General features: G+C 38.2%; 1 protein-coding gene across 5 annotated transcripts; it reads right to left on the bottom strand.

Annotated features, from left to right (window-relative positions):
- Nucleotides 1–25,829, bottom strand: YTHDF3 (YTH N6-methyladenosine RNA binding protein 3). 5 transcript variants are annotated; one of them, XR_003257958.1, is made up of 7 exons: nucleotides 25,435–25,829; nucleotides 23,356–23,380; nucleotides 17,949–18,034; nucleotides 14,977–16,569; nucleotides 12,746–12,836; nucleotides 8,272–8,421; nucleotides 1–4,340 (listed from the first exon to the last, which is right to left on the bottom strand). XR_003257958.1 is itself a non-coding variant. In XM_026092301.1 (5 exons), the coding sequence occupies exons 1-5, from the start codon at nucleotides 25,456–25,458 to the stop codon at nucleotides 4,317–4,319; spliced, it is 1,752 nt and encodes a 583-aa protein (XP_025948086.1). In that variant the 5' UTR covers nucleotides 25,459–25,824; the 3' UTR covers nucleotides 1–4,316. The 5 variants fall into 5 exon arrangements, 1 of the variants encoding a protein (XP_025948086.1); XR_003257959.1 differs by having other exon boundaries at nucleotides 8,272–8,399; XR_003257960.1 differs by lacking the exon at nucleotides 8,272–8,421.
- Between the last annotated feature and the right edge of the window lie 2,079 nt (nucleotides 25,830–27,908).

The following is a 27,908-nucleotide window of genomic DNA, read 5'->3' as shown; positions in this document are numbered from 1 at the left end:
TAAGGATGTGAAGAAGTTATTTTTATTGAAACTCTCCAAAGAATTAAGAAGGACCAAACGGTGAATTTTCATGCCAAATAAATTCACACCGAATTAACTGTATTCTAATTCACATAAAACAGCAAACAAAATTTAAACCAGGTTTTGCTGCAACTGAATGGAATTCTCCTCTTAATCTCCCTTAATTTATCAGTAAATACGGATCTTTACATGGCAATAGAATAAACAGAAGACATCGAAAACAGGTATGTATTTTCTTAACATAAAAAATGTCAGCAAAAATGAGTTCAAATGACTTACATATTTTGAAAAGAAACAATGTAAAATCCATTCCTTCAGAAACAGTGGTTTGTATATGAATGCCTCAAAGTATTCATTTAAAAATCCGTGCTGCAGAAAACTCATTAAAGACAATCCACACTAGATTTTTTCACACAGTGCTAGAAGCATCTGGAGAATTATTTAAATCTTTCTGGTGAAAATAATTTTGAAATACCAAATAATTTACCAATAATTTTGAAAGCTTATCTGTGGGAGGGCCAAAAATAAAGTTACTGTTACTTATAAAATTCCAAACACTTACTCCAAATCAGTTTCAGCTAGGAAAAATGTACTAGCATCTGCACTTTTTTTTTTATATCAAGTATGAAAACTCTCTTACTAAAAAGAAAGCAGCTTCGAAAGGGAACTTTGACTGAAAGATGAAAAATATTTAAGACATCTCCTTTAATATCTAGTTATTTGCACTTGACCAAGAAATCAACGTGATCTGCTGTTTGTTGCCACAGATTTGTCTGGGATGAGAATTATTTTGGCAGCGGGCTTTTGCATCTAAATATTGCAGACACTGATGTTATGAAAGTGACTGTGTATCCAAAAGGAAGAAAAACACTACTGTAAAAAGAGCAGGCTTGTACAGAAGCAAATATTTGATAAATTGAACCCAGGAAAACAGAAGACAAAGCCGTGAAATTGGTCTAGTTGTGAATACTGAGTTCTTCCCAAACCAAGTCCCTCTATGTAAAGTAGCACCCATGTTTTGCTTAAGCCAGCAATTTGAGCATTCAACTGACAAGACTTCTCATCACATACCAAAAAACCCTCCTGTTAAAGATGATGATGTTACAAAGTCAAGATACACTGAAAGGTTAGCAAATGCTCATATAACTTTAATTTGTCCCACTTGTGTGGGTTAGAATAAGCCTTTCAGCTTCAAGTCTGTTCAAAGTGGAGAAAGTACTCAAAAAATACTCAGTATTTTCTCTCCTGCTGCCATCACTGAATGTGTGCAATAGCATCTTATTTACTGCACACTATCCCAAACTTAAACTGAAAACAGAATTAAATTTTTGCCCTTGTGGAATCTTCCCCAGTTTTCACCATACTGCAGTTCACCAACTCATAAGGGTATAGTTTTATAGCGCAGCTCAGCCTACTTAACCGTGGTTATCTGCTGCTGAGAGGACAAGCCTCCTTCCTTCCCCTCTGCCATCTTAACCTCAGAGAGCTGCCCTGGCAGATAAACCAGCAGAAAACTTCTTGAACTGGCTCAGTATGGTTCAGAGGAGAACAAATGCTGACACAAAGGAGGAGGCAACAGGGACACCAGCAGGAGTACCCCCAACCCCTTCATTAATTAGCAGCCATTACAGCCACTTCACTTTACTGAGAATCAAACGATCAACAAGTATTTCTACAGTTATCTGAGATATTAAGTACCACTATTTCTTTCTGTAGGAAAAGAACTCATGTATAAGGAAGCTGAAGGCTGGAACTGTCACATGTCCATTAACTGGTAAAGCATGTCGTAACTGATTTTACAATGTATATACTATTTTCACAGCACTTTTTATGCACATAAAACACCTTAATTTCAGCTTCACCTGCTAAACTCTCCAAATCAGTCAAAACATGGCTAACACCATCAGCAATGAAACTCTTCCATTTGTAGATTCGCTAACAATCTGGGAACAGCATAAAAACTGTCAACAGCTCTCTAAATGTGATCACCTCCTCTTACAATCCGGTCTCATTTTCCAGGCTTCCAAGGTCTGCAGCAAATGAGGCACCCATTTCATACTAAATCTGATTCAATCACAGGGCAATGCTCATGCTGTACAGTAGAAGAGGCAAGGGGGTTACACAGGAAACATGTTAATAAACTCTCCAAAATATGCATACTGCGATGGAATCAAACTAAGGTTGCATATTCAGTGAATTCCTGAATGCTTGACTCTAGCATTAGCTTTCTTTCAGCTGGAAACATCTGCATATTTGCTTATACCTTGTAGAAGCAAAGAAGTTAGAAGCATTCTGATCCCCTGCAGAATCATCAGTAAGACTGCAGTCTTTGGACTCACAGCATTGATCTTTGCCCCTTCAGCTGATCAGTGACAGTCACAGTTAACAGGCAGTAATCCACAGGCCAGCCAACAGAGGGAAACAAACAGCTACAAAACCAGAGAAGCATATGGAAGCAGGCATCTTTGGGCTCAAGCCAAGTTTCAGAGGAAAGTACACTTGGAGCTTGAAATCTTTCTCTCCTAGTGCCTCCTCATACTATACATACTTACAGTATCTCTACATTACCCCACCCAGTCCCTGCTCCTCTGCACTATATGTTACCCATCTGCATTTAAGCAAGATTGCTTCTTTTCTCCAAAATATGGAAGTCACTTCCCTTTTGAACTTCTAGAAAATCAGCAGTAAAATTAAGATTCATATTTGCTACTCTTTTCTCACAAKCCATATTTTAAATAATGGGTAAAAAACAGTGTGTATAGAACATTTTGTGTATGCAAGGGGCTTAAGGGAGAAAGTAAAATATAGCAAAATAGTCTATATTTGAAATAAAGCTATGCCAATACTTAAGCTTCAGAACTCTGATTGCTGGACTCTGTAAATGAAAGACTCCAAACACAATGTAAACATCTGTGTTGGACAGTAAGACATGAAACACACTCAAATAATATGCGGTATTGCTATTTTAAGCTATAAGATATCTGCCTTCTACATTGCCGTTCTAAAAAGAGAAAGCTATCCCTGGAGTTTGGTACAGGCTGTTCAGTATTTTGTGTAGTCAATACACCTGCTTGACATTTTTTAATATTCTCTTCCAGCAGATAGAATGTGTGTTGCTATATAAAACTGAAAAGATATATTTTTTGCAAGTTAAAAACTAGTATATAATTACCTAGTTTAATACGCATCCTAAAATCCTTGTTGCGTGGTTCTAATCAAAAACTTGCACACATGGCTATGTCATGTCAATGGATCAAAGTACTTTCCTGGAAATATTTTGAATAGGGAAAAAACGCCTGAATATGGGACAGGGAAACAAAAAAAATTTGAGAACCAGAGTATATGCTTGCTAAACAAGAATTATGTTTATTTAGCTAGTGAATCACCTAGAGGAGTAAATTTTCACTTCCATGATAGCAATCTTGTCAGGCTTGCAAACACCCAGAAATAGGAATTAAAGATTATTTTAAATGTAGTTATAAAGGTCATAAAAAGTCTGATTTAGACTGAGGTACATTTACTCAAAACTGAGATTCATTGAGTGGTAGCAAACAAACAGTTCCTCAGACAAATGCACTTTTTTCAGTATACATGTTACAGAAAAAAAATAAAGAAATGTGCATTAACTGGTGGTATCCACCAAGCTGCATATTAATATTCTCTTACACCAAACAGTTTGAAACAAGGGAAATGTCATTCTAATATAATTTCATGTTACGTTTCATTTGGCTAAACTGCAGCTTAAAGTTGCTTTGCCATATTAAAAGATTACTACAATAATTTTCACATGAACATTTAGACTTGAGTTTTACTCCAGGACTAAATATGGCATGATTTGCTTTTAATCTGTTGAATAGCTAAAAACTGACAATTAAAAAAAACTACAACAAAGAAAAAAATAAGTTGAAGCAATGTGAATCTCACATCATTGAACCACTTCTAATGGTTAATTGTTAGTATTTAACAAATTCAAAGAGTTAATGAATCCTTGCATTCGTTCGGTCTCCCGTGCCTTAGCTAGGATGCATAAATACAAAAGACAGCAGATACTGGTAAAAGCTTCAGGACAGAAAGTGCTTGACGAAGGTACAGTTCTCAAGTGTGTTTGGTGAGAGAGTAATAAGGGCAGATGCACCGATGAGAACCATTACAAGAAGAGTCAATTTTGTGTTAAAGTGTTCAAAGATGTCACCTTAAGCAGAAAAAAAGCTTTAATAACGTCTTCTTAGACATATTAGGCATTTCCAGAGTCTACATCATTAGTGTTGTAATTCTAGCAGGACATCTCCATATAGTTATTGTTTGTTTCTATTTCTCTCCTGGAAAAAAAAAACAAAAACAAAAAGGGAGATCGTGTTAATACACACAGTTAAATATTATCTTCTTTCCCTTAGAGCAGTAACATTGCTTGTAAATAGACAGTAACATTGCTTGTAATTAGGCATGCCTTTCTCTAAAGCAAGCAGCGAGCTTTCAAGGAAACAACTTCAACAGTCTTTTCAGGAATGTGAACTATCAAGCCAAGTTCAAGCCAACTTTTTAAAAATGATATAACCAAGAAACACAAAAGTATAGGTATTAATGGTATAGGCATTAAAATAGCATTCAAAGGTAAAGGTATTAAAAGGCAAATATGTTCAAATGACAACCGGCTATCAGAAGAAAATTTTCTGCCATTACTTTTAAATCACTTCCAATAAAATACATTGCACAAAATGAACTGAGTAAGGAGACCAAGGAACCTAAAACTTTTGTTTAACTTTTCAATAAAAAATATGTTCTACATAAATTTAAACACTTTGCTCTCTACCCATTAGATACCTGAACAAGTAAGGAACATATTCCCAGGTATCTTGTTCAAATACCAAATGTATTAGTGTTTTTAGTGTGATCAAAAGGTGAAGGAGCAAGTTGGGCCAGTACCTCCTCCATACGAACACATCTCAAATGGCAGGCAAAAACTACAGAATAAAAGCCATCCATACATTTTAGAAGTTATTTTTACAAAGAAAATGCAAAAACAGTGAGGTAGGAACATCAGGGAGGAAAAACAAAACTCCAAAAACATGCCCGAGTGTAAGCCTGAACTGCAGTCAAGCTTATATTCATTACAAAGCTTTTACAGCATTGTGAGACTTGCATGTAATGTAAAGGAAAAAAAATGCACAAACTTCATCTGTTTAATACAAACACTGAAACATATTTGCACATGACCTAAAGAACAGAACAAAAAATAAAACTGGGAAAATATTCCTCAGAGTTCAGGGGCTGAATTACTAAATGCACTGCATCTCTACTACAGACTAACAAACTCTTCTTCTGTATTACAAGACTAACAAAGAAATAACTTTTCCAGTGCTTTAACAGTGTTTTTCCAGTGCTGTTTTCTCTTTGTTACAGATAAACATGCAGTTACAACATTAAGACTACCTCTAGGGGAGGGGAAAAAAACAACCCCCCCCCCCCAAAAAAAAACAGACCAATAAACTCTCTTCTCATTTTCATTACATATCTTCTAATTAGATTGCAAGACAACACTGAGGTCTGACTAAGAAATGAAGAAACTCTTTGACAATTTCCTTTCTCAAAATATGTACACCTGTTGTATAAATGTATTAAAATACCTTCTTGGGAAAGGTAGGTTCCCTTCCCTACTTAAAACAAGACTCATTTCCAGTACTTTTTATTATTACATTACACAGTATGCTATAAATGGAACATATGCATAGCAAAGGAAACCAAAATAAACCAGGAGGCATTTGAAGAATGATTCCAAAACCCCTCTATCTGATATCTTTCAGAAAACTTTGTCTAGAAATTACTCAGAAAAGTTACAAATTAGCATATGACCCCGTATAAATTCTGCCAAAAAGACACTACAATGAAAGAAGAGCATATATAACATTTCTACTCATTATTAGAATACAGCTGATGGTCTCATCTCCCAGATACACCTTTGACCGGCTTCAAGACTAACATCAAAAAAGTAAGGCTTGCACAGAGTTCTTGTTCATTATAATAATCTCACTGTCCTGGAAACTGTACAACTAAGACTGTACATTCTCTAGGGCAGAACTTCAATATGTTCAAAGTGAGAGCAATACTTGCACTACTCCACTAGAAATCAATTTTTCCTAGTGCAAAGATAGGGGACCAATACTTGCATAGTAAGATAATGTTTTAGTAATGTGCAACTGATACTATTAGTCATTAATACAACTGATACATTAATAGCACAGCCCTAAGCTGAAAACACATGATCACTGGCCTCATGCCTCACTATGCATGTAAGGCATGCAAAAATAGCCTGCTTGGACACATCTTAGCTTATTGCTGTCTATTAGCAGACTTCAACTGAAAGAACTGCATAAAATACTGAAGCACATTATTGTACTATTAAGTGGAAGACTACGAAACCGCTATCTTAAATAATGAAATACCATATTTTAACCACTTTTAAATACTATCTACATGTTAGTAATATCATTGGTTCCTGTAGAGAAGCTATCTGCAAAGCCTTTCTCTGCATCGCACACCGCAGCACAGTAAACAGTAACCAGCCCTGTGTTTTGTGTAGTCCCCAAACTCAAAATGCATTTAAGTTCATAAAAACTCAAAGTAGAAAGGGAATGATATCCTGACTGCCTGTTCCCTGTAGATGAAATAAAGGAGGACTTCAAGTCCATTTTGAATTCTAGACGGAAAAAGGCAAAGGGGGCGGGGGGGGAAGACCCCCTTCCTGTCTTTTCAAAGTTGTGCATTACTACATGCATATTTAAATACTTAAATCAGACATAAATCTGACATCTTTCAAAAGGAGCAAACAATATGTTCTTCAGATACATTGGTATCTGTGACATTTGCCATTCTGTACAGCAAGATGGACAGAGATAAAACTCAATTTCCTCAAAATGCAAGAAGCAATATTATGCTTGAAAGCAAACAAAAACCACCCACAGCCTGAAGTCAGACCTCACCACCACTGTATTTTCCTGTCTCAAAAAGTATGGGGCAACCAAAAGGGGAACACAGAGCATTTTGGTTCTGAGACAGGACAGAACACATTTGTGCCAGGTCCCTTTCCACCAGAGCGCAGATCAGTGACAGGGTACTATCTGGATTCTATCACATTTCCCTTTCACCCAACATCTCTTATTTACTTCTTACATTCAGATGAGCAAAATCTTTACCAAATGTCTTCCAACACTCTAGGCTAAAAATTGTCTTCAGTCAATTCAAGTTCTCTGCCAAAGGCCAGTGCGGCCTGCTTCACTTCAGAATTTGCCAGGAAGAGTGAGGTTTCCCAGCTTTAGGGGGAGTTTATGACCAGAACATAGAAAGTAATTAGCATTTGACTTACAGCTATGTGGGAATGTAACAGCTGGTTAACAGTAACTGCTAACTATACACCATGTGGTGAGCAGATTTCACACATGCCAACAACTTTCTACACAAACTAACAAAATCAAATGAAGGAGAAACTAAAAACACTTGGGCTTTGGAAGCATGTATCAATCTAGAATAAACAAAGATATGGAACTAACAATATAACAACTTGGTCTGAATTCTCAGATTGACTGACTTCAAAGTTTGTTCTCTAAATTCAAAGCATTAACTGAGTGATCCCATGCTGAAAAGTAGCTATGATATAATTTATCCTCTAAATTAACAAAATCTCTACACAACAAGATTTCAAAACTAAAGATAACAAAAACATCATCTGATCCATTTTGAAATAAGGCACTGAGATAACACAATATTTTCTGTAATTTTTTGCCAAAAGGGGAAATGAAAAAGGATGATTTTTAGTAGCAAAAGTGTATTTACATTAGATTGGTGGCCTACCAAAAAAAAGCTACTGCAGTCCTCAGCTGTATTTTTTTCCCCTCAAAATCCCACAAACCAGATCTCGGGGGGTAGGTGGAGCTGTAGAAACTGTAAGGAGGACGTTGGGACTTTTTTTTTTTAATAACAGTTGGAAGTGCAAGCATTTCAAGATGTCTATTTTGAAGGCTATCTAGCATCGCTAACTTACACAAGCAAATTGCAGATAGTTTCCCCACAACCATCTCCAGCAAAATGAGCTATATGTGCAAAAAACAGAATTTTGCCAAATTTTTGCATCTTGCTGCAATGTTTAAAATATTCATGCCTGAAGCTGTCTGCTTTGCCCCTCTACCAAGAGGTAACATTCTTACAGCAGCTTCAGAAGCAAATATATAGCATTATCTTAGTTGCTTCAGTGCAGACCTGGATTTAATCTTCATCTTAAAAGCCATGTTCATCTGCAGTGTAAGCTAACATGTCAGACTGCATTCAGTGAAGTGAGGCGCAGGCACACATCTCCTCTGCCAACTCTGCTGTGTGGGCAGAAACACCTGGCAGAAGCAGAACAGACAGCTGTAGAGGTGGTGAGAAGAAACCACAGCAAAGTTCATGAAATCTCATTTTCTAATGACATCAGCCATAATCCGCAGTTTATTGCGCCCCCGTGTATCRTTATACATGACAGCATAAACACTGACCTTAGTACTGGAGAACCACAATGAAGAACAGATTGAGAAAATTGAAAAATACTAGAGATAATTTACTCCATGGCAAGAATCTCATTGGCTGTTAACCTAGAGTATATTACTGAAATTTTAAAATCGTATAAAGTAAGGGTCCTTTTTAATTTTGCACTCAAATTCCAAAACAGAGGGTAAATTTCCTGCTGAAGACACTGATTACTTCAAAGCCAAATAAAAATATTCAAATACATTTTTCTGAGTAGCAGCTCTGGTGAATTCTGGGAAGACAATAGATGGAAAGGATCTCTAGAAGCCTTGCACAGATCTGGGAAACTTTTCCTGTGGCAGATGCCATCTCCTCCTTAAACATTTATTATTCTTCCATTCCTTATCTTGAGATGAAAGTTAAAAGACACAGATTAAGAATCAACAAATTAAACATAGGAAGCTTAGCAAGAGGTCTTACAACTCCAGGCAGTTCCTTCTCCTGGCAAGCCTTGTGAATTAATACTCAGAGAACCTGCTGTTGCAGATCATTTGAAATCTAGATAGTACGTACGGCTTTCTAGCATATAAATAAAGTCTGAAAAACTACAAGACCTAGACTAATTTATTTCTTCATATTAATTTTGGTGACATTTTACTTGTTACAACCTCTGAAACATACTTAACAACAGTAAACAAATTACAGTAAAAACGGTAAATAAATTTAAGTTTGAGCAGATATATGCATTGTTGGTGGAACATAGACTGTATCATTTTATTATGATAATGTTAAAGACAATAAGAACTTAACTCACTTCTGAATTTTCACAGCTAAGTAACAGGCTATGAACATTCAGAAGGCATAGGTGGGGAAGGAAACATAACTAGTTTAAAGATATTGTGTGATGAAACACCTCTCAAACAGCAAGGCTCTGTGGAAACAAAGAACTGAACTCCATGATCCAGAAAAAGTTATTCCAGYCTTATGTTCCTAAATGGATACTTTCAGTGACAGATTGACCAATTCTAACCAAAAGCAGTATTTCCCTGCAGTGCTGTACACCGTTACACATTACAGATACAAGTCAGCCAATTCAGTAAGTTGATTGGGGGGGGGGGCAGGGAGGAAATCAAGCTTCTAGTTCCTCATCATTGCTGTCAACTTCCCAAACATTAACAATACAACACTGGCTTTTAAAAAGATTGACAACAGACAGCTTATAACTGCCTTCACTGATGGTCACTGTCACAGCAAAAGGAGCAGAAAGATGACTGACACCTTTGTAACTTCTACTCATAAGCCTAAGGGCAAAACAACAAAATCTTTAATTGCTCTGCTACGGAATCTAGAGTAGCCTTGACAGTGAATAATATTCCTTGCAGGGCCAACAAAATATGCTGGGGAAGAGAGTCTCAGACAATTTAAACCTCACCACTTACATTTGTTGCAATTTGAATTCAAATTACAATCTGCCATGAAGAAACATGAATGTATTTTACCTTGATTTCTTGTTATATTCCATAAGAAAGCAGAATAACCAGAAAGTTTATGTTTACATTCTCACAGCAGACTATAACCCTAAATACAGAAACACAACAATAATACTGATGTGCAATTATAAAATAAAGTACATGACCAGACCTCTGAAGAGGGTCAACACAGAGCTGGGCTGAAAGAATTCAGTTCATCATCTGATAAGAATCTTTGTAATACATCATTTGAACTACATTAGTTTGAAGCAAGTCTGAGTACAGACTGAAGAAAGTCATATAGGCTGTCAATTCCCCATGCAGACAAATTTCTTCCCACTTCCTACAAACTGCAGGAAAAGCACTAGCGTTCTAGTCTATTTGTTCTTAGAGTACTATTATCTGAGGACATGTAGCAGGAAGGAAAAAGCATACTAATATTGCCATGTGATTCATGTATATTCAGGGTTCTGCTACTGCTCTATAAAAGAGATCTAGAATTGCTCCTTTACCTTAAAAACTACAACTTAAAGATGCAACATTTAGAAAAGGTGCAGCTATCAAAGATCCTGATCAATTCAAGCATCATGTCTTGTTTTAGGGACCAACCTTCATGTTTAAGAACGCTCAAGAATTAGATTCCAATAACCAGCCTCTGAGCATTAAGTTAAACCATTTGGGTGATATTCCTAATTTTTCCATTAGGGGTCCCTATTTTACAGGACAAATTGATCATTCTAATCTCAGATTGACATAAAAGAGAATTTAATTCCACTCAGTAAAAAGGACTCTAAGTGTTTGTTGTCTTGATTCTTCAGGCAAGAAGTTCAAACCAAAGAGAGAACAATTAGTTATGGCTACTTTTCTTTTAAAAGTGCAACAAGAGCCAAGCAAATCTTTCTAAACTACTAAGACCACCTATGAGTTCAACTATATTCCACTTCTCTCATTCAGCCATCCAATGCTGGACTTCTGCAGCATTTTTTCCTCACTAGAGAAAGCAAGTTACCACCACTTCTCAAGTCCTTATGTAATGACTCAATATGATACTGTCAACTCCTTTTAATACCCAGAACTCTCCACACTATCCCCATCCTTCAATATATTTTTTTTCTGAACAGAAACAGTTGTCTCAAGCCAAATGCACAGAAAACATGCATGTATATAGCAAAGGAACATGCAGATAATTATTAGGCATTTCCAAATAACTAAGGAGCATATATTAGCAAATGAAGATATGGTAACTAAGCATGCCGTCACAGAATGAAAATTCTGGATCAATGTCTAAAAGTACTTTGTCCAATTCTCTCCTCCCAAGACCAGGGGCACATATTCATCCTATGAACATCAAGGGAGCCAAAATGTGTTTTCTGGTTCTAGTCTCTGACTGTATTGTTTTTTCTTAAAAAAGAAGAGACACCTGTAATATCACTTTCATATAGAAAAATGAAGATACTTATGTCAAGTTCAAGCAAGTTAAAAAATAATGGCCCTTGAAACCCCATCAAAAGCATATATGTAATGCACAAGTTTCTTAAAAGATATTAGCTAACCTGTTTTATTTACTGTTTTGAACCCCTTTAAGACATAACTACCCAACCTTGAAAAGCTGTCTGACATAAATAGCATTTAGCTACTTGAAAAATGCTGGTCAGCGACCTGGCTTGACTTGCCTTTAGGTGCTGTGAACGCGTCTGTATCTGACTGACACAGTAACATAGTAGTTGCAAGGTTTGGGGAAGAAGGGAAAGAGGAAAAAAGGAAAAAACAGTCCTCAGTTCTCTCTTAAAAGGTGTTTTCTCACTTCTCTCTCCTTTAAGATATTTATAATAGGTAGCAAATCTAGCATCAAGACAGAAATGTCCTGGAATGGAAAGAAGTTGTATTGTTTAATACTGCAGTCTGATGTTACCCGATTATCAGAGAAACTGAAATTACATTAATGTCAGTCTGAGGAAAAAAATTAAATTTCTCCTTTTGAGAATTAGGCATTCTTATATAGTTGAAGCTTTATTACAAGAAACATAGTACAACAAGAGGAAGCTAACATTTTAAGCAGTCATTTACCTGCCATTTAAAGACTTCTTGAAAAAGTACAAACTCCAAATCAGATAAACACAAATATATGTTGATTTTTTTTCTGACTTCCCCTACAGAAGGAAAGTAATTATTTTTGTGAACTATTTCATTCTACTGCTATTGTTAATATTTTAACATTCTACAGTTACTTGGAACCATTATCTTTTCTCCATTGTATGGTACAAAAAAAAAAAAGTAGAATTCTGCACTAGAAGGCGCCAAGAAGGTCCGAACAAAATAGATGACCACAAACTAACAAGCCACTGCCTAGTGGTGGAGAAATCAAATGCACAGTATACCAGCTAATTCTGAAATTGAGTTCACCAAATTTGAGTATGATTATCTTTAAAGTAAGCAGAAGACACTTTTACGAGATTCTAGTTACCGTGCTTTTATTAAAGTTGCATTTCATTTTGACCAATATATTTACTGAAGACCATGTACATAACTGCTAATCCACAAGATTTATAACCTCCTTTCTTTTCCTAATGTAATTAAGTGTTCTTAAAGGTCATGTTTTAAGATTTCTGTTCCATTTGTGTAGATCTCATTGCTAATACTTTCTGTTGAAAGACTATTCAACACTTAAATAATCTGCATACAATTATGCCCATTAACGCTAAGTAGTAGTTCAAACTAAAGACTATTTCAATTTCAGATTACTTCAACATACTGCTTACAGAACATGAAAAACACGGCTGATTTCTTTGCTCCATTGATGAAAGCCTACAGCTCTCGCACATTTTAAAACAGGACACTGGAACTTGAGACCTAAGAAAAGCATGAATGATTACTGCACAAATTTCTTTCCAAAACTAACTTTACATACCTTACCCATAACATCAAATAATGGTAGACATAAAAGTTCTAGTATTCATGCTTGAAAAGACTATTAACAGTAATTTGCAACTAACCTTTATAAAAAAGCACAAGTTACTGAAGTTTCATGTTAATCACAGCCTACTCACTGCACTTTTACAAGTATTTAGCCCTATTTTAAATAAAACATAATGCTAAGTCATATTGGAAATTAATTATTGATCATCCTGCATTGTTAAGATTAAACTTTTACAATGAATTATTTTAAAATAAGTTATTTGGAATGATAAACAGTTATAAAGTAAATTAAATCCATAAATCACATGCTGTTTGCTATGTTTAGACCATTGGCTTTAAGAAAGTTTGTTATCACCTATTCAACAACAAAATACTAATTGAACTTTAAGGAACATGTAAGTGATTACTGCCATTTGATATATTTAATATTTTATTAACAGCAATAACCACATTTTTCATGACAAACATTGGAAGCAAAGGGATCACCACAGCTGCCACAGACAACAGGCATGAACTTAATTTACGTAGAATACATGGTTCTACTGGCAGAAAGTAGTGTACCAATTTAAACACAACTCCATAAAAGCCTACCTGGCACTAGGTAATAAGGGATTACCCAGTTAACAACAAACTAGAGTTTACAATACTAATTATTGCATTCCAAACTACTCTTAAATCATAAAGGAGTTAACTACTGTACATTTACAGTTTAAAGATAAATTATTCTTATGCTGTGTGACAACAGAACAAGATGAAACCTACAGATTTAAAATCAACATTCAAGCATACAAGAATGATAAAGATGATCTCTCAGTAGTTGTCATTACAGTTTAATTTGGACTTCCTATATTTTAAGAACATATTAAATTGCTTAAGGCACATCTCAACTCCACCTACAACAAAAAGCCCTCATACCTAGATATGCAGCTCTACACTGATGTTTTACAATTTGTCACAAAACCCATTTGTACAGTGCTGTAGAAGAATCAATGCATACTACATAAGTATCATAACAAATAAGCTATCTCTCAGCAGTATTGAGAAAGGTAACTCTTAAATAAGAGAAATGCGGATTTCAGTACTTGAGTCATGGATACTCTATTATTCCCTGAGGATATTAAAGGCAATAGCAACATTCCTTTATTACACAGAATATGCATAATTAATCATGCACATGGAGTCCTACATTAAATGCTGAATTTAGTGCTTTGGATTTTAAGTTTACCATGCATAAACACAAACAATCCATGCTCCCCCTATTATATTTTACAGTTTTCTCCTACTACAGAGGGAACAAAACCATGAAACTCTATTCCCCCGAGTTACTAGTCTATGTTTGAGTTGATTCCTTTGATAAGTTTTCACAAAAGCATCAGTTTTGGAAGTAAGCAAGTTACAAGTGTCTTAAAGCCCTGAAAATGAAAAGGGTTCTRAAAAACACGAAGACTACAGAGAAATATGGTAATCTTATTCCTTCTGAAAGATTACCAAAAAAAACAATGAAGTTGTACTAAAAGCCTGAAAATGTCAGATTTTTCCCCTTACACTAAATATCAGTTAAGAATGTGCCCCCCACCATCATCACGATGGCATGAAAGTAACAGTACTGAGGGCACATTAAGTTTTTTAAAAAGGAGGGAAAAAAAGACATTCAAAAGGTACTACACACCCACTGATTTGATTTGAGACATTATTTTAAATAATGCCTATTTCTCTTGTAATTTCATGCCTTTTTCCGTGACATTCAGAAACTAAAAATCTAAACTAAATGACTTCAGTTATGGATAATACACTCAATTCAGTTTTTGTTTACTCTTTAAAGTAAAAGATTTCAGAAGTCAGCTTACACATGCCTATGTTATTATTGTGGTTAAACATACATCTGTGTTAACAAAACAGTCACAAGAACTTAAATCTTTTCATTAAGAGCCAGTTATATCAAGCACAGACACTTTGGGGGAAAAGGCATGAGTTTTTGATTCAACATTTACATACCAAAGACTGCTGTATGAAACAAGGTTAACAAAACCAGAAAAACAGAAGGAAAGCTACTATAATGATATTGATTCCTTACCCTACGCATGGCTTCCTCCTCCTCTTGACGCTTTTCATAATGTGCAAAGTCATCGAAGATTGAGGTGGTATGCTTGAAAGTAGCAATTATTTTAAGCACTTGCTTGGCTTTTTCTAGGGGTACCTCTTGAGTGTCCCTCGAATTGGTAACCGGTTTGTTGTCATTGTTTTCCAAGCGAATATGCCGCAGTTGGTTATTGGGAACGTCTTTGACAAAGATCCATTTGACATCAAACTTCCCCTTCCACTTATCCTGAGACCAGACTCCAGCATACGCATTGTAGTCCACAACAGACTTCATCTCAGCCACTCCACAAAAGTGTCCACTGCCATTCACACTGAAGAGTAAATAGAGTGGGCCTTTTCCATTCAGCGAACGGTAAGCAGCATCCAAGCGTTTATTACCATGTTCAGTACTACACCAGATAGAGTACTTAATGGAGCGATGAATATCGTCCTCTGAATAGCTTTTGATTATAAACACACGCCCATTCTTCAGATTCCAATCGAAGTCTTTGGGATTGTAGTTGTTTATGGCCTTTAGTTTCTCCAGCACTGGGTGCACTTCCACACCAGAAGGTGAGGAGCTGACAGATACAACACCTAAACCAAAGTTTTCACTACCAGCTCCATTGTTCTGGCTGAAGCCCACACCCCTATTACGAGGAGCTACCCAGCGGTTTTGCAGCTGTTGCTGCTGCAGCTGGTGAGGCTGGGCCTGCTGCTGAGGTCCTTGTTGCTGCTGTGGTTGCTGTGGCTGAGGCTGCTGTTGAGGCAGTTGGCTTTGCACCAGTGGTGGTGGTTGAATTAATGGCTGAGGCTGCTGGATTATAGTCTGAGGAGGCAGTACTGGTTGGGCTGGGGGTGCTTTTACCACTGACCCTTTGTCATCCCAAGTTCCAATATTCATGTTGTGTTTTATAGGTGGTGGTGGTACAGCAGGGCCCCCAATGCCCACATTACCTTTAGGCTTGAGTTTCGGCTGAGGTTTAGCAGGCTTCCTTGCAATGGCAGCCCATGAGGTTGGTTTGGGTGCTGAACTGCTAACTGCGGGCACGCTGTTCGCTGCAATGCTTGTCATACCTGTACTGGTCAGAGCTGAACCTACAGTTTTTGTTACAGCAGCTGTCATATCTCCACCAATTTTCAGTCCAGTCATGCCTTGCTCAATGCTGCTAATCCCAGGCACCTTGCTCAGAGTATCACTGCCAAATCCAGCCTGTCCATCTGCTATGGCTCTCCCAAGAGAACTAGGTGGATAGCCGTAGCTGCTGCTGTAAGCAGAACTTTGTGTTGATTGTCCCTGAGATCCACTTGTCCCCCATGTAGAGAAGTCTGCATTCCCAGGAAAAAAATTAAATCCATGCTGCCCAAGAAATGGAGGGGTATTTCCTAATGCCCCAGGTTGACTAAATACACCATCAGGTATGTAATGGTGTTCACCATTACTCATCTGTCCATAAGTTGTCAAGTATGGCATTGGAGGGTCACCTGCAGTTGACCATGCTGCTTCGCCTAAAGAGTACGGAAATCCAATGGATGGAGCATAATAACTAGGCATGTATGGGTCTGACATTGGTGGATAGCTGTTACTCTGCAAGAAAATAAAACAAAAATCAGCACTATAAAAATAAATCCGCTCAGGACAGCAATTTTGCAACATGGCCCAAAACTTTTTCGAGGATTAGATGAGTGAATTTTAAGTTCCACTACTCTTCCCAAGATAACAAAGATGAACAAAGTATCTCTTAGATGCAGAAATTATTTCTTGAGGGACCTTCTGAAAGCACCAAAGAGCTCCAATCTTTTAATAAATTACTTTTATATTCAGTTAGTCAACTAGGTTTAAAATGTATCCCCATCAACAGTACAAAGAAAATACCATGCTTTTTTTTTTTTTTTAAATCACTATTACTGTAGTTTTGTAAGTATAGAAACATAGCTGCAACTGTGATTTTAGATTTGGTATTCTTGGTTTTCATCAAGTCTCTCATTTGTAACAGCAGACAACTACCAGAAGATTTTGGCAAAGATGACACAAGGATGTCTATTTGTTTCAGGAGAAAAACACTTAAACCCTAACACTTTCATACTATTCAAGAACGGACATTAAGTACAATCTGTGGTCTAGTAGTACAAAATCTGCTTGCTAAATTCATTTTCCACTCCTAAGACTCCTGGGAAAGCACAGCATTTACTTCTTTAGAAGATAAAGCTCCAAGACACTTGAAAGGCTACCCACATATGACTTCTGCTGTTCTTTTGAAAAAATATTGCACATTATCATCCTCCTGCTCATGCCTCCCTAATGTTGTACTAGAGTAAATGGGAAGACAGGAAAAATTCTCAAAGCCTTTCAGTAATTTGTACTTTCTTCCTCTCTCAAGACCAGTATATCTTACAAACTTAAAGAATATTAACTTCTGACTATAGAGACAATTCACAGCTCTGAAGATGTCATTAACTTTCTGGCAGAAGAGTTATACTAAGCTTTAGCAATATTAAGCTTCAATCTATTATGCCATCTACTGTAAGCTACTCCTACCAACTTCAAAGGAAATCATGTCCATGAAGTTAATATTTTCTCAGAGCCGATGAMACTGTTGTTTTTAACTGCATCCAACACGTAATGAATTCATTGTAAATTTAAGACGTGTATTTTTGGTTTTGGTCATTTTGTTTTTGGGTTTTTTTTTCCCCCTCCTAAAAAAGCTTCTTGTAATTAAATCTTTCTGACATCAGAGCACAAACACAAGAGCAGCAGACATATCACCATGCTTTTTAACTGAACCTTTTCTAAAATCATTAACAAAAAGTCTTTACCTGTTTAAAATACGATATTCTAACTGAATTATATTTCAATGAGTATTCAGGCAAATAAACAACACTAAAAGATCATCCAAAAATGAAAGAAGTCTAGAAGTTAACTGAACTCTGAAATTAACTTTGAGATAGTAAAGAATGTTCACTTACCTGGTTTGTCTGACTACTTAGATATGGCTCAAAATCATCATCATTTACTGCATCCTTTTGATGAATCGAACCGTTTTGTACTGAAACTAAAAGTAAATCTGTATTAGGTATACTATCTGGAATCCCTATGGCATAGTTTCAATCTAGCTCACAGTTTCTAATCACTTTACATTGAAATACTTGTGCTTTGTTGAGACTGAACATCTTACTGCTAACCATCACCTTGTTAAATTTAAAGAAAATAGCTCATCCTATCTGTAGGTCCCCCAATTAGATCTCAGGAGAGATCTGGAAAGATGGCAGATGGAGGACACTATTCCTGACTATTCTTTCCCAGACTCAACAGATGGATAAAAGCTACAGGCACACCTTCTTTGGAGGGGCAGTATATCCAGCGTTTCCAGAAGTACCAGACTAAGTACAAGTGTGCAGACCAACCAGATCATACACATTCAATAGGTTCAGGGAAAGTTGCAACACACAGCTTTCCCCTGACAGAGGGAAGTCAGGTATTCACCAAAATAGCCCATGGGCACCACTATTCTGGCTATCTTCATTCCCTATTTCCTACATAATTATTATATTGCACTGCATTAGTGACATCTTTGAAGCTCAGAGGGGACAGAGCAAGGCAAAACCAAGAGCTCAAGTCCCCAAGGGTGAATACACTCCTTTCTCCACATATATGCCATTATACATTGGAATCTCTTCCTACCTATTACCTTTAATTTCATCTAAGGCATTACACCTACCTTGGGTTTTCCGGCTGCCCAAATTACTTGAAGTATCTTCCCACCCCCACCCAACTATTACTCAAAGACAAATTGCACAAATTTCCACTAAGCTCCATTGTTTCCCATGGGGAAAGCAGAAGCAGGACTTAAATTAGCAGGCAGGTGATTTGAAATTTTACAACTGAAAGATAGAGAGCTTTGCTTCTCAAAAATAAATGACCGCTTTTCAGAATACATTTTTTTGGTTATTTATCAGTAGATTGGCTGAAAGAACATGTTTTAGAGTGATAAATAAGATGTACTAAGAAACCAAGAAAGCGGAAGTTCCAGCAAAACAGTAGTTTTTCTGACAGCTAGAGCTGCTTTGAGCTAAGAGTTGACTGTTTTCCCTTTTTTGGCAAAAACTTCTGAAAATTATATACAACCATGTAACTAAATATTCATTTTTGTTAGAGTTAGTGTTTAAGAGTTTGTTTGCTTTGTTTTTTTTTTTTTTTTAAACACACAAAGTTCATACTGCAAACTAGCTGGTGCCTAGACCAAAATTTATTCACAATTTGATTTTAAACAATTCTAGAACAATCTGTCTTCAGGGAATGCAGCTAATTGAAAAAAATGACAAAGGAGTAGATATAATCAGAAGAAATAACCAACGTTCTGGAAAAGAAAAATTAATTTCAGACAACAGTAAGAAGAGCTGAAAATTCATAATTTAACACAGAACAAGAGAAGATTCATTCCAAAATAAATATCTGGGGAGGAGGAAAGCAACTTGTATTTTATACATCTTTCTGTGGTTTTGAAGGTCAGAACACTTGAAACTTCAACTTTTATATACAGGCACAGCGTATTTGTGTTATTAGCTGCAGCCAAATACAATCAGAAGAAAATGGTAAAGGCAACAAGTTTTAAAACTTGATATCAAAATACTTTTAAATTAAATAATAAATTGAAATGACTATTAGTTTTCTTCCCCATAAATAAGATATTGCAGTTATGATCATTAATGGTTTTAAATTTGCACACAATGGGAACATTTTAATGAGCTAAAATGCTACATTCCTTTTTATGTTTGGCTCAGTCACACAGGGGGGTGATCCACAAAGTCTGTTGTCCATGCCACTTAAAAATATACCACTTGGACTTAACCAAATAGTATAGACAGAAAAATCCTCAGATGCAATTGTTATAATGAAAAAAGTATATGAATGAACACAGGTTCCTTAAAAGCATGCAACCACAAATAAAGGAATAAACAGCTGCATGTAAAGACTAGAACACTATCAAAATTAATCTCTTCATACTGACAACTAATATTCATAAAATGTGCATCTGCAATGTTTGTTTCAGAGGCATCTAAAGGTTAAATCAAATCACTTAAAACAAAATTATTTTTGGTCAGCCATCACAACTAACACAGAATATTTTCGTAAATTTGTTTGCTTTCTTATTCACTCTGTATTCAGATCTGTCAGTGACACCAAAGTAGTTCTACACTGCCATATCTTTCCTAGTGAAGGCATATTTGAGTGAAAATAGCATCACGGAAAGCATGTTGCTTTGGGTTTTCATCCTAACTTTACCTAATGTGTTAATAATGAAGAATGTAGCCCACTCACACACTTAACAAGAGCAAACAGATTAAGATGCATGCCTCATTCCCCAAAATCTCACATTAAGTGTTCCAGTTGAACAGGGCAGTGATGAAGAATACTAATTAAAACTAATCTACAGTTACTAAAAATATCTGTATCAATCCAATCCTGAAAATACTGTACACTTCTGTAAATACTTTGAAAACATACAATGTAATTAGATATTGGGAAGACAAATCATCAAATACAGGAGCTTACAGCTTACGTTCTTTTAATAGCTACTATCCTTTGAATAATCACTTGCAAAATGCACAAATGATGGCCAAAGGCAAAAGAATAAAATTTTCATTAAAAGATGCCATTACATCTTGATTAATTTGGAAAATAAGCACTAAAAGAAACCCATAATATCTCATTCTCATTTTAAACCTAATGCTTACATTTAAACCACCTACAAAAAGAAAAGCAATAAAAAAATTATATATATATATAGTATAAAAATTTTTCTTTTCACACACACACACACACATATATATATGAATGAAAGACATAAACAAGTCAGCACTTTCCTATCATACATATGACATGCACGCACCAAACTAAAGAAGGTGGGGGCAGGGAGGAGCTTGAGGATGCCATTTTTTCACCACAAGACATCATTTTGATTGATACCAGTTCTGACATCTTATGTCAACTGTATAGGAGTTAACAGTTAGAATAAGAAAACCTTCAAGATGGGATAATTTACTCATTCAAGTCCCTGAAATACTGAAATTAATATCTGGCACAACAGAATTACAGTACTGTTCTACATCCTAAAACTTCAATACCACAAATTTTGGTCAGGGAAAACAACATTTTACAGCAATTTATAATTGGAATAAAGCACCAAAAATGTTGTACTAGACAATACAATTCACCTCACCATTTGCACATTTCATGTACTTGTTCCAACACGAAAAATACTGCCCTTCCTTGCCTACAGCCCTTATACTGTTCATTCACATTCRCTCATACGCTCTGTCAGACATGTGAACAGTAACCCTTTTACCATTCTCTTACACATTATCACCCTTATGCACAGAATGAACTTCTCAGATTAGCCTGTCAACTCAGTATCACATCTTCCCTCAAAGCCCTTTTAAGCTAGGACGATATCATGATGCCCGAAAAAGATTACTATCTGCTAACACATGGGCAGTAAGGATTGCTGATACTGACAATTTATACTCTTGAACAAGTATCCGACCCAAAGCCAACTATTTGTACTAAATGCAATAGTGTTACAATCTTCAGTCTCCTTTAATCTAACACTAAATCATAACTTAATTTAATGAAATATTTGATATAATGTCTATTTCAGCAGAATTGAGCTGATAATTATATTGTTTCATTGCAGTTTCTTTCGAGGTCCTACTCTACCTAGTATCCTAGTAAATATCCATTATTTAACAGGATGTACTCCATGAAAATCCAAGTTCAGTAATGCAGAAAACTCTTTACTAAGTAAACCCTAAGAGCTGTGTTTCAATTCAAACATTCTGCAGTATTTACAAATTATAGCACACAAAAAATATGCTAACATAAATAAGTTAAAAGTAAAGCTGACTAATGCATTTTCATTGTTAAACAAACCACAACACAATGCCTGAATAAAAATTTAATACTTCTGTTCTACTTCGAACAGTTCAAAAGCAACTTCTATGATTCCCAAGTAGGTACAGCTCAATAACATCACTAAAATCTTGAAAATTATAAAATACAAAGAATGTGAAGCCACAAATCACTTAAATGGATGTGATTTTTTGTTCTCATTTAAGAGCAACATGGAAGATATAAACACAAGCAATCTTAAAGGCACAAAGAAATAGTTAAAAATTTCAGTTTGAGAAAAATATAGTAGAAGTATTAAAAGATGAAAGAATGAGTATTCAAGAAAGAATGACCAAGCAGAGAGGGCTTGAGGAAGTAAACACAAGTACATTTTTCTCTAAATGCCTGCTGGAATGACAAAGAAACAGGCTGAATCCAGCAAGATTTAGGAATCATATACCATGATATAAGTGATATATGTAATTAGAAGCAGATAACCTGCACAGAGCAACAGAATAAGTAAGCTGTCAATAAAATTAGTGCCAGTTCACAAAGAACAGTTAGATTAATTCAGATAGTGAACAAGTGGTGCAAAGAGTACATAAATTCCAAACAACAAAGATCTTTCTTATTTGCATGAAGAAATAAGCAGCATATTGAACACAAAATGCAGGTAGCTGTGTGTATGCCACTTTATAGCTCAGCTTGCTGAGCACCTAGAAAATAAATGGCCACAAGTGTACTGAGTGGGCAAAAGGAATTCCCCAATAAAATGTTATTTTTTATACAAGAAATAAATTCCAGACATAAATTGCAAGATATAATCTGAGATGCTATTTAGATCAGATTTGCCAAGTATTTTAGAGGGAAGAATATTAATTTGTTCAATGTTGCTGTGGGAGAGAAGAAACCAATAAGTACAGTATTTAAAAACTAAGAAAGGTGTTGACAGAAAAGTGAAAAAGAAAAGCAAGGGGCCTAAAAGACTAAGAGATGTTCTATATCAAAGCTAACATGAACAGAAAAGCCAACAAAATTTCTGAGAATAAAGAGGGTGATGTGTTCTGCTCACAAATACGAGTAACTAAACAGTCATGTGGTTGTTGTCTTTCAAGCTAAGGAAGCTGTTCTAAAGATTCTTCCTGATGATTCTAGCACACTGATCCTATTCATGGTACAGAAAGGCTCAAGGTATACTTAAAAAGACATCATGCAAACATTTCACCGAAAGCCAGATGAAAAGAAATAGCTATGTTATCTTCTCACTTGATCACTCACGACATTAATTTTAACCTTCAAAATAAAGCATTGTGCCATAGTAAAAAGGCTGGAAAATAATAATCTGGCACACAACTTCCTGTCATCTTGCTCTGAAAGAAAAGACACCCTATAACTACATTTCCTTCACACAATTGTCTGAGGACACATTAACCTCCATAAATGGCAGGATCAGGGATTTATACAAAATACAAGGAATCAACTTACCTTTATTTCCCTGTCCTTTAGGTCTCTGTATATAGGAAAGTGAAAAAAGCAAAACAGAAAAGTACAGTTAGAACTCTCTAATGCTTACTTCAGGATAGTTCCACTCATTTGCCAGTTCCGTTCTTTTCAACCTAAGTATCGATTTAAAATATTATAAAACCATGCTTATGTACAAATCCAGCAGAATTATTTCAAAATTCAATCAACTTCACTGAAAACCTTTTAAATAATCTACAGTATTTTACAGTATGCAAGCCTTAACTGTCGGTGAAAGCCTGAACAACAAGTGAATTTTGATTGTCCCCCCTTGAGAAATATAAGCAATAAACACAGCATAAAGTAACTGAACAAAGAAAGTTTAGTAGCTTAAGATTATTGTCAATGCTAGAACTTTATTATCATACATCATCTTTTAAACTGACTGAGGGGTACTTATCACAGAATAACCCAAAATGCCTTGCTTTTCAGATATATAAAGGAACATACAGTAATATTGCAAGCTGAACTATGAGTTATGCATTCCTCATCTAGGTGATTATATTGAGAAAATGATATAGTCTCTGAAGCTTTCACACAGGGAAATAATACCTTAAGGAGGATTTTTTTTTTTTTTAGAATTAGTCATTACAAAACACTGCTAATTTGCCATGCACTAAGAAATATTGCAACAGTACAAGTTTCCTAAGTTCTCTATAGCAAAATAAAATAGCTTAGAAAAAGAAATAAACAACTGCTAGTCCATGAGAATCAAACCCATCTTCTCACATACAATTGACTAAGCATGAGTGGGTCTCCATGGAGCCACCACGAGTGGCTCCATCACTAACAGTTTTTAGTCCAAAAACTCTGTATTCAGTGATTTGAAAGTTTAGGGTAGGTAAGAAACATCCACCACCATCTTGTTTTTACATGCATCTGTCTCAGGGTTATCATGTGTTTGGTTTAATACATCTCCATCTAAAGCTGCATTGGTTAGTCACCTCCCTCCTCCCAAAACAGAAAAAAAAAACCCTCCATAACCTTAAAAAACCCTACCACCTCATCTCTTGAGATACATCTCATCCAGACACAAAAGCATGCAAAGACCAACAAGAAACATGAAACAGGGAAAGTTGGGAAAAAGAAGCCCCTATGGAAGACAGAAAAGCAATGAAAAGCAGAGATCACTAAACTAGAAATAAGTGCCTAAAAGGAAACTGGAGAGTATGCACAGAGACAAAAGAAACAAAACATTAAAGGCACAGAGTGGAAAATAGAAGGGGGAAGGAGGCTGCAGGGGCAAAACTTTTGGGGAGTGGCAGAGGCCCAACGAGGAAGCAAAAAACCAAGACAGAATAGCATCCGGCAAGAAAAGAAAGACAACAGAAACCCAGCCAAGACTAAAAAAACCCTAAGCCCTGGGTGAACGCTGCTCTGTGTGCAGCCCAGATCATGGAAAGAAACACAGGATGACAGCTGGAGAAGTGAAGGCCGCAGGGAAGGGCAAGGAACAGAAACGAGAGACCCAAAGGGAGAAAAGGGACATAGGGGCGAGAGAAGGGCGTGAAGACAAAAAGAGAAATAAAGAGCCAGAAAAAAATAAGGGCACTCAAGGGAGAAGGGATTAGCAGCAGGGGACCGCGGGAGCCCGGCACGGAACCGCTCCCGGAGCGGGGAACGCGGAGCCCCAGAGGGCTCGGCCGCGGAGGGCTCCCTTGCGGGGCGACGGGACACAAAGGCGCCCGCCGCGGGGCCGAGCCGCCAGGAGCCGCGGGCCGGGAGGCGAGGGCGCGCGGAGCTGGGCCCCGCCGGGCCCTGCGGGCGGGGAGGCGGAGCGGCTTTGGCGCGGACCAGCGGTTATAAATAGGGGCTGCCGGGGCTGGGAAGGGAGCCCGCCATCCCGGGCGCCGCCGGCTCCGGCTGCTCGCCGCTCCCCACGGCGCCAGGGAGGAGACCGCGGAGCTGCGCCGCCCCGGTGGCGAGAGAAGGTGCAGGTGGCCACCGCCACGGCGCCCCCCTCCCCCCGCCGGGGCTAGCGGCGGGCCAGGGAGGAGGGAAGGGCGGGGAGCGCGGCGGGCGCCTGGCCTGCCCCGCCGGTACCTGGTCGACGCTGGTGGCTGACATTCTTCACGGGGAAACGCGATCCCCTCGCTCCGCTCGGGCCTCGAGTGATTCCGCACACAGGGACCGCTCGCTCGCCCGCCCGCCCGCCGCGCCGCTCGCCTCCGCCTCCTCCCCGCCGCCTGATTGTCGCCGCCGCCTGGGCTCGCCGCCGCCGCCGCCGCCGATCGGGGTCCCGCTGGAAGGAGCCGGCCGGCCGGACGCAGCGCCGCTTCCCCCCCTGCTCCGGGCTCCGCTTCCCCACAATGGCGGACGGGCTCCGGCTCYCACTTCCGCTCCGCGGCGCCCTGACCTTCCGCTCCCCCTCCGCCGGCGTCGCCACTGACCTTTCCCTTCCCGTCCCCGCCTCCATGTCACGTGGGGACAGAAACAACCCCGCGCGCGCCCGCTGCCAGGAACTCAAATAGAGGCGGGGAGGGGGGGCGCCGGAGGCGATTGCGCATGCGCGCGACTCCGTTCAGGCGGAAGGGGCCGGCAGGCTCTATCCCCCCCCTCGGCGAACAAAGAGTGCGCATGCTCATAGGGGACGGCTGACGAACGCTCGGGGGGCATAACGTTCACCGCGCATGCGCTGGGTAGTAGCGGCGGGGTGCGTCGCGGGTGCGCATGCGCGCGCCGTCTCTGGCTGCCGTGTCGGTGGGGCTGGGCTCCTTGTGTTGGGGTCATTGCCGCTGCCGAGGCGCCATGCAGGGCAGCGGAGGCGCTTGTTTCCGAGCCGCGCTCTTCCCAGGGCGCTTCCTTAGGCTCCTGCGGAGGGAGGTGGCCTTGAAACCTGTTAATCCACGCACTGCTGCTGGGCGGAAGCGCCGGCTGCCCGGCGGCCGGTCCCGCCAGCGCTGCGGGTGGCCCCTGCCCGGCTGCCGTTAGTGGCCGTTAGTGCCTGTGGTGGGGCCGCGCCTGCGGGCGCGGCGTGGGCCTGGCCCTGGCAGGGCTCTTGTCTCCGCTCTCCCGTCCGTCCTGCTGTGCCCGCCTCCACGGCCGTGGCCTGCACACGGGGGGACATCGCCTTCGTCCAGCTGGCCGCGGCTGTGCAGTTATCCCGCCGGCGGCACCGTTCTTTGGGTTGCACGCGAGGACCTAGTGGAAATTGCTGCTGCTGTACTCTRCTCAAGACTGGAGTACCTACAGCCGCCGCCGGGGTGTGCTTGTGAATGGAGATGTTATGTGCTCGTAATCTTTTTGCATGCAACTCTAATGAAATTTGAACTAGCCTATAATAGAAAGTTTGTGCTTTGCTACAGGTTTGGTGTGTGAATGACCAAAGTGGTTTCTCACTTCACTTAGTCAAAACCATTTGTGTGTATATATCCACACATATGTAGCTACTTTCACCTCTATCATCAATAAAGCATGGAGGCCTTAATCAGTGTAAGCAAGTTCAGCATCAACTGTAAAAGACAGCCCTAACTCTGCAGCTCCATGGTTAAAAAGAAAGTGGGACCCTTCAGTATTTAAAAGCATATCTATTTCCTTTTCTTCCTGGTTTCCTACTCCATGGGCTGCTCTGGCATGAGATGACTCACATTTCTTGGTGAAGTTATTCTAGCTTACATACAAGAAATAAAGATTCAATAGAAAGAGGAAAAACAAGAGTAACTCAAACAACAGAGCGTAAGTTACTTTGGTAGAAAGTGATATTCTGTATTTCGATCCCTGCTCAGTGGACTAATAAACAAATGGAAGAGGGATAGAATAGGACTCAGACATAGGGATTTCTCATCTGTTAGATAGTCTCTTTACTAGTAGGCTAGAGATTCACTTTTAGTTTTGCTTTTTTTTTCCTGGCATCATCTATCTTCATTTAACTGCAGTCAAATAACTTGAACCCCAGAAAACTTTTTGACATGGTGATTAGAAGTGTGGGTTCTCATCTCTTCACACTGAGGAGAGAATTCAGATCTCACCATTTCTTAGGTCACAGGGACTATTGACCATGGGTGAATCCTGCAAAATTAGATGTTGGACATGGCATTGAAAATTCCTATTTTGATCTTAGAGACCTAAATTTGACATGAGGTATACTAGATATGAATCTGCCACATAAGTCCATTAGGGAATCTGTGCCATTGAAACAACAAGTTTTGAACCATCTGGTTCACAGCACCTTGCCAATTCTTATGATTTTATCCTGAGACTTGGGAAGTGTGTTTTCTTAAACATCAATCTTTGGAATCATAAAAATTAAATTAAAAAAATTTAAATTAAATTAAAAATTAAAATAAAATTACATTTAAATGTCAGTTTTTAAAATGGTTTTAGCCCTCTTGATAAAGGAAAGAGTCTTGAAAAGAAGCAGCCAAGAACTTCAAAAACAGGTGGCAGGAAAGAAGAGCTCAACAATTCTTTTTTTAAGATTTCATTATTTGTGACCCAATGTCATTAATTTTGTGGGGCTGATGGCTGTTTTTGAATGTGTGAGGTTTTAAAAATTGCTCCTCTTACACAAATAATGT

This window comes from Apteryx rowi, unplaced genomic scaffold (genome assembly GCF_003343035.1).
Source record: "Apteryx rowi isolate R43461 unplaced genomic scaffold, aptRow1 scaffold_96, whole genome shotgun sequence".
In the NCBI taxonomy this organism is placed as follows: domain Eukaryota; kingdom Metazoa; phylum Chordata; class Aves; order Apterygiformes; family Apterygidae; genus Apteryx; species Apteryx rowi.
The sequence above is the reverse complement of the archived record's forward strand: the minus strand, read 5'-3'. Positions and strand labels throughout refer to the sequence as shown.